General features: G+C 52.3%; 4 protein-coding genes across 4 annotated transcripts, besides 9 other annotated features; all 4 read right to left on the reverse strand.

Annotated features, from left to right (window-relative positions):
* Nucleotides 1-78: 78 nt before the first annotated feature.
* Nucleotides 79-2,103, reverse strand: Tco025E_08527 (protein phosphatase 2 (formerly 2A), regulatory subunit B; the record flags this gene model as incomplete). The annotated part of the gene is made up of 1 exon (XM_029375374.1): nucleotides 79-2,103. One exon carries the CDS (start codon nucleotides 2,101-2,103, stop codon nucleotides 79-81), a length of 2,025 nt encoding a protein of 674 aa, XP_029224505.1.
* Nucleotides 2,104-2,225: 122 nt separating this feature from the next.
* Nucleotides 2,226-2,255: a microsatellite.
* A 217-nt stretch (nucleotides 2,256-2,472) lies between these two features.
* Nucleotides 2,473-2,525: a microsatellite.
* Nucleotides 2,526-2,823: 298 nt separating this feature from the next.
* Nucleotides 2,824-2,846: a microsatellite.
* Nucleotides 2,847-3,498: 652 nt separating this feature from the next.
* Tco025E_08528 (uncharacterized protein) lies at nucleotides 3,499-4,227 on the reverse strand (the record flags this gene model as incomplete). Its single annotated transcript, XM_029375375.1, has 1 exon — nucleotides 3,499-4,227. The coding sequence occupies one exon, from the start codon at nucleotides 4,225-4,227 to the stop codon at nucleotides 3,499-3,501; it is 729 nt and encodes a 242-aa protein (XP_029224506.1).
* A 250-nt stretch (nucleotides 4,228-4,477) lies between these two features.
* Nucleotides 4,478-4,512: a microsatellite.
* A 33-nt stretch (nucleotides 4,513-4,545) lies between these two features.
* Nucleotides 4,546-4,571: a microsatellite.
* Nucleotides 4,572-4,731: 160 nt separating this feature from the next.
* Nucleotides 4,732-4,775: a microsatellite.
* Nucleotides 4,776-5,094: 319 nt separating this feature from the next.
* Nucleotides 5,095-5,712, reverse strand: Tco025E_08529 (cystathione gamma lyase; the record flags this gene model as incomplete). The annotated part of the gene is made up of 1 exon (XM_029375376.1): nucleotides 5,095-5,712. The coding sequence occupies one exon, from the start codon at nucleotides 5,710-5,712 to the stop codon at nucleotides 5,095-5,097; it is 618 nt and encodes a 205-aa protein (XP_029224507.1).
* Nucleotides 5,713-5,852: 140 nt separating this feature from the next.
* Tco025E_08530 (cystathione gamma lyase) lies at nucleotides 5,853-6,320 on the reverse strand (the record flags this gene model as incomplete). The annotated part of the gene is made up of 1 exon (XM_029375377.1): nucleotides 5,853-6,320. One exon carries the CDS (start codon nucleotides 6,318-6,320, stop codon nucleotides 5,853-5,855), a length of 468 nt encoding a protein of 155 aa, XP_029224508.1.
* Nucleotides 6,321-6,411: 91 nt separating this feature from the next.
* Nucleotides 6,412-6,453: a sequence feature (GA-rich).
* A 79-nt stretch (nucleotides 6,454-6,532) lies between these two features.
* Nucleotides 6,533-6,565: a microsatellite.
* A 283-nt stretch (nucleotides 6,566-6,848) lies between these two features.
* Nucleotides 6,849-6,885: a microsatellite.
* The last annotated feature ends 49 nt before the right edge of the window (nucleotides 6,886-6,934 follow it).

Raw genomic sequence — 6,934 nt, forward strand, 5'->3', positions numbered from 1 at the left:
ACCACCCGCCCCACCGGCTCGCCTTCTTACTCACCTCTCTCGCCCTCTTTTTTTTTTCGGCTCATGCGTTATTTACTCTCACTGAGCCTCACTTGCCATGCGGTCATACTCCGCACGGGCAAAGCGATCCCAGTCCGTTTTCTCCGGCCTCAACTTTTGTTGATGTTCTGCGAAGGGGTCGCGGTGCTCAAAGAGCATAAACTTCTGAGCGTTGAACACCATGTTGAAGAAGTTCGACGGCGTCGGACACGCGCGCAGGTCGCTCAGTGTCAAGCCAAGCTGGCCGTCCTGGGCACACAAAAACCCCATCATGTCCAGCATCTGACACATCATGTCTCCATACGTCAAGTCTCCTTCTGGGTTCTCCGAAAACTCCAAGAAACGCTGATGGTTTTCCCTGTAAAACTCAAACAGCTCGTAACCGCTCAAGATGCCATCGCCATCCACATCAAGCACCTTGAACCAGTAATACACTGCCGGGCCATTATTTTTATCCTCCTCCGACAGGCAAAAGTACACAAAATCTTCAAAGTCCAGTTGCCCCGGCTTCCCGGATGAGAGAGGCCGTCCCGCACCTTCCACTACCCGCTTGACGACAGAGGGGCAAACGGAATTTTGACCGTACTTACACAAGTCGTCAAACCCAAGAAGCTGATCCCGGTCTGTGTCCAACTCCCAGAACTTGCAGTAGAGAACGTAAAAATGCTCATACGAGAAATACTGTAGCACCAAATTTACGTCCTTTTCGTCCAATTCCTGCATAACCTCAGGAAGGTCACTACGATCAAACACAAACCAGCTGATTTTACCGCTTTGTTGCCGTTCTAATGAGTACATAATTCGTATAGCAACGGTACGACAGTAGTACTCCTGAAACTCTGGTTGTTTGAGAAACTCAAGCCCAGGGTGGGAGTCAACCAAATACCGCACCATGTCCTTAAAGTTTTGTAGTGTTAAATACGCACTGTTTGAATCACCCCGGATGAGCTCAAACATTCGTCGATTCACCGTGAGGGGACCAAGTACGTTGTAGTAATAGCTCGATATCTGCTCGTAGGTGAGGGCGGCGGATTCAGAGTTTCCTGCTGCAGCTGCAATACGACTAAAAAGTGCATCCTTCATCCATGTTGGGATGTTAAAAACCTCCTGACAAAGTTTACTAAATTGACCCTTACGCACTGTTTTTGTGGAGTCAATGGGTAAGCTAGACCCCGATAGTATTTTGCGATTTAGTGCGGACCCCTTCATGGCGAAGAAACTTTTTAAGCTCTCCTCTTCAGCCTCTGGAATGGTGTGATGTGCACCTTCCTTTTCCGCCTTTCCATAAAACGTGGGGATGTCATCATACGTCGCCCGCAGCACATTCTCTGGGGGCATTGAGGCAAAGTTCCCAGAAGAGTGTACAAAGCGCTGCGATTGCGACACGTTCCCGTTTGGCGACGTTTCTAGGGCGGCAAAGACCTCTCCTGAGACCATTGCGGCGTTGACAGTGGTGTCTAGACATGGACTTCCTAATGAATGCGTTGCGGGCGGCGAGACGGTGCCACTACTGCTGCCACTTAAGTGTGGTACAGGTGCCATGGGGTCCACAACGGGCCTCACGTGCCCAGAGGGGCTCTGGGCATGTGAGGGCGAACCCATGCCACCAGGGGAGTATGCGCGGTGTGGGTAATCCAGCTCATCCACGCCAAAAAATCGTGGTGTTTGCGCAGGGCTTGGGGATTTTTGGCCCTCGTCCGAGAAACGGTGAAGTAACTCCCCAGACGGTGAGGCTGGTGGGGAGACGGAACGTCTAGGCGATAGAGATTGTGACACCACGTTGGGATCCGCGTGGTGCGAGCTGTACACTTCCACAACCCGCTCCTCTGGCCGCAGTTCGTCATCCTCGTCATCGTGGTTCAATGAGTAGCGATATGGTGCGCTGTCGACCTCCGCGTGGCCAGTGTTTTTATTAGCCGTGCGCGCTGCACCTAGTATTTCCTCAAGAGCCTTTTGGATCTCAGACGCCCCCTCGTCGCTAGTGCTCCAGGTGACGTACAGCTCGGAGAGGATGACCTTCACTGCCTGCGCATTGCGTTGCTGATAATTCATCGTCATCGTCATAAATCGCACTGATACGAGTACGACGATAAATGCGGGATTTAAAGCGTCAAAATCCCGCGGGGCTCCGTCAAAAGACCACTCACGCACGGAAGCTCTCCCTCACCCAAGGCCACCACCACGACCAGCAGCAGCAGCAGCAGCTAAAACAGCAGGAATAGTCTCAATGCAGCGTCAAGGGACAATGAGATGCACCCCTCTTCTTCTTTGGGGGGGAGGGGGGTCTTTCGCCTCGCTCGCTGCGGTACTCCGTCTCTTCCTCAGCTAGTCTCTCTAGCCTTATCCCCCTCACTCTACCGCGTACCGGTCCGTATCCAACCCGTTCCTTTCTCTATTCCTGACGCCTTTTTCAGCCGTCAGCTAAAAGGAATGCACGCGCAGCGCACCGACAAACGCAGGCAGAGCGACACGCACACACACACGCAGTGCGAAGAAGGGAGCGTTGGTCCGAGGAAAAACCAACGCACGGCGCCCAAGCGAGCCCCCTCCAAAGAAAAAAAATGTGTACAAACAAACACCAGAAAAAGGCTGCCTTCTGCTTCTTCTTCCTTGTATGTGGCCTTCAACGCAAAGTCGTCCCCTTTTGTTGCAAATTAGCGTCGTTCGCTCTCTACCTGATTCTACTGGGACGTAGGGAGTGAAGCTGTGGCGCAACTACAAGTGTGTTGTCGCGGCGGACCACAACACACACCCCACCACGGCGCACCCTCAGAAGCGTGACGCAACAGAACAAACAAAGAAACAAAAAGTGCCGGTGGTGGGAGAAACAACTGCACCCCTCCCCCAAAGTCGACCTTCCTTGTCACTTGTTGTTGTTATCGCCGTCGCGGCCTGGCCCCTGCCCAACCCCCTTCCTTTGCGCACTTCCTCCTCCAGTCAGGCAATTCAAGCTCGTCAGAGGTGTTCCAAAAAAGAGGCCACCTCCCGCTTCCTTTGCGAAGAGTCCCACTAGAGATTCTACGCTTTGCTCTAGCACAAACAGGCAAGAGGAGGGAAAGCAGAGGAAAAATAAAAAAGAAGTTTAGATAAAAGAGTCGAATGAAGGGAATCATAAAAAAATACTCGAATATACATAAACCGCAACATAGAGAGCTTAACTCCCAAGGAGGAGCAGACTTATCATCGTCGGAGGAATATTGTATATATCTGCCTTGTGCGCCTCCCAAGTAACTTTTTGTTACATCATTCAATTCATCTACCCACTTGCAGACTACACGTGCACAGACGCAAACAAACTTCGTTCGCTTCTTTTTTGTTTTGTTTTGCTTCGTCTTTGCTCCAAAACGTGTTCGCACGCCCCAACAAAAACAGACAGCAGCACAGCCACGGCACAAACGCTATTGCCTTCCGCTAAAGACTCTTGGGCTGTCGTGGTTGACCCTCATAGGATGCAGCCGCCTACCTTTCAGCTGTTCCTGGGGCTGCTACTGGTGCCGTTCCGGCTTCCGCCGCCACTGCTGCTGCTTCCTCCTTCATTGCTTCCTTGGCATCTTCCTCTGCCTGCTGCGCCGCCAGCTTTGCAAGCAGAAGGGCCTTCTCCACGTTATCCCCTAAAAAGCCAGTGAGTTGCTTTCCGTAGGAGTAGGCGAAAAAGGTGGGGACGGCCACAAGCTCCAGTGAGCGACACAACTCTACCGACTCATCGCTGGCGTTAATCACCACAATGTTCAGAGCCGACAACAAGCTCGGCCGCTCCGAATTCAACTTCTCCAAGTATGGCATGACGGTTCGCGTGCAACGACTGCAGAAAGGCGTCACAACGGCAACCAGACACGCCCCCTTGTACTGCAGCACGGCCGCTTCAAAGTCCTCCTTGTTAGTGGCGTAGAGAATCACGGGCGGTGGCGGCGGCGGCCCCTTCTTCAACTTGGACTTCGACCGCGGACGCGACTTTGGCGCCATCCCTCCACTGCCCTGCACTTCCTTTTCCTGCGCGCCGAAGAGACTAGCAAACACAAGCTTCCCGCGGAGGCAAACAAACCACACACAACGAAAAAAAAACGCAACGCCTGGGCGATGGAGAGCCTCGCGGTGCTGGGCGCTAAGAGCGAAAGGGGGATACACACACGCGGGATGCGAAGTTTGCCCTGACGCCTTCGCCCGACAACTAGACTCTGCACACAACATGGAAGAGGAGAAACAACAACGAGAGGAAGAAGGCGAATCGCAAATGGGATGGCAGCGGAGAAACCACCAACAACAGGCAACACCACGACGGAGGAAGCCAGACACTCGGCAATGACTATCTCTCAGGTCAACGTTAGCTGAAAAAATAAGAATAAAAAAAATGGCTCAGGCAAAAACAAACAAAAGAGTAATAACGAGTACTCTTCGGTTCCCACTTTCCCCCCCCCTCCTTCTCATCCTCGCTAGCATTATTTTATTTCATTTCATTTCATTTTTTTTAAATTCCCATAGACACACAAGCACGTGTTTTACAAGAACATATATATATATATATATTCATATATGCTTTTTCCTTTTCCCCCTAAGCTTCATGCTAACACCTGCATCCTACACGCTTTTCTCTTTTCCCTTTTCCTTTACAGTGGCCACGCCTTCAGGGTGAGTGCGTCCGAAATATATTGAGCCGTTTGCCTCCGCAAATCACCCAGAGAGGAGGGCAGCTACACACAAAGAAAAACAAAAAAACAGCAACAACAACTCAATCAACACAGATTCACTTTGCTTTTCCTTCACACTTTTCCCCAATTAATTCGATTGCCCGCGCCTCGGAGGAGGACGCGGCACACGTCCTTCTCCACCCAGAGGTGATGTAAAAGAATGTCTCGGCCCACAGTGAGAAGGGAGCTGGTGGAGCGAGGCGCATAAGGCATACGCCCCCACGCCCCCTGCAACGTAGGACGCACGCCATCGCACCATGTCAGCCCGCCGCCGCCGAGAATGAACCAAGAAAAGAGACATTAAACTAACAAAATAATGAACGGCGAAATCAATAGACGTATATAAAAAAGAGGAAGTAATTTGGTGCTCTTAAAGCGCATCCAACGCAGTCTTGAGCGCATCAATTAGATCCTTTGCTTCTTCGATGCCGCAGGAGACGCGAATGAACCCATCGGTGATTCCGACCTTCAAACGATCTTCCGTTGTCATGTTTGCATGCGTCATCACGGCCGGACACGTGATGATGCTCTCGGTCGCACCAAGGTTTTCGCAGAGTGACCAAGGACGCGGCACCGTATCCATGAGCTTCCGTCCCGCCGCCGTGCCACCCCTCACCTCAAACCACAACATGCCGCCGTGGCAGTTATTGGCATGTTGGCGGTCGGCAAGCGCCTTCTGCGGGAAACTCTTCAGGCCTGGGTACATCACCTTCTCGACAGCACGATGGGTCTCAAGGAACTCTGCCACTTTTTGCGCGTTCTCGCTCTGCTTCGCCACACGCAACGAGAGTGTTTTGACCGTCTGCAGCTGCAAGTACGCAACAAACGGAGACATTTGATTGCCAAGAATATTCTGTGTGAGGCGCACCTTTTCATCCAGATCCTTCCGCTTCGTCACAAGCGCACCTCCAACAGTCATGTTGTGCCCGTCCACGAACTTCGTGGTGCTGATAAGTGTCACATCGGCGCCCAAATCGAGGGGTCGCATAATAAAGGCGGTCGCAAATGTATTGTCACAAACGTGAAGCAGGCCCTTCGCCTTACAAAGTTTGGAAAGCTCGGGGAGGTCCGTGAGCGTCAAGGTGGGATTTGCGGGAGTCTCAGACAACACAAGCTTCGTGTTAGGCTTTATTGCGGCCTCAACATTCTTACGTCGCGCATATCAACGAACGTAAACTCCATGCCAAGCCGCGAAAAAAACACACGGCAGGCACGGTTCGTTCCGCCGTAACTGCAATCCGTAACAATCGCATGATCACCAGCACTCATGAAAGAAGAAATAGCCGTGGTTGTCGCTGACATGCCGGTGCTGTACAACGTAGCATAAACGCCGTTTTCTATGGCGCAAAGTCGTTTCTCCAACGCCGACACCGTCGGGTTAGCAGAGCGAGTGTAACTGTAGCCTCGCCGTTGGTAGAGCTCAATAGACTCCTGCACAAACGTGGTGCTTTGATACACTGGCGTCAACACCGCCCCAGTCACAGGGTCTGGCCGCACACCACCATGCACAAGAAGTGTGTCAAAGCCCTGAGGAGCCGGCGGCCAAGAACCGGACCCCTCCGTAAAATCAGAGACCAAATGCTGCTCAGCTGACATTCAGTTCGCCTTAGTATCTCAAAAAAAAAAAACCACGAAAAAGCTTTAAAAACTCAAAACAACTCCTACAAACAAATCTATTAGAGAAGAGAACAAAAAAACACAGCGACAAAAAAAAAGGAAGAAAAAAAAACGCTTTTCAATAACGTCCGGTCGTGGCATCACAGAGGGCGCGCAGATAGGCGAGGCGACAAAGACACCAACAGCAACAAAGGAGGAGGAGGAGGAGGAGGAGGAGGAGGAGGGAGGGGGAGTCACCGGACGTCTGTCAGAGTGGTGCATGATGATGTCTCATTCAGTGGCTCATGAGATACTTTACCTGAATATCGGTTTGTGCATCAGCAACGTCGCGCAATGTACACAAGGAGGGAGCCAGGAGGCGGGGAGGGGGGTCCTCCTCCGCTGCTCTCCTCCCTGTCGCCCGGGGAGTGCATCTCGTGCCTCTTGAACCTGCAGTGCTGACGGGAACGCAAACACCACATTACCTGAGGGCACTGCTCCGGCCGACTGTCAAGGCGGTGGGGGCACGGCGGGAGAAGGGAGGAGGGAGGAGGAAGGAGGGAGGCGCCGTCCGAGCCGAAGTGGCAACACCCTCTCAGACAGTGCGCGAGCAG

Source organism: Trypanosoma conorhini (genome assembly GCF_003719485.1).
Source record: "Trypanosoma conorhini strain 025E chromosome Unknown Tco_14.4_contig_00804, whole genome shotgun sequence".
Classification (NCBI taxonomy): Eukaryota; Euglenozoa; class Kinetoplastea; order Trypanosomatida; family Trypanosomatidae; genus Trypanosoma; species Trypanosoma conorhini.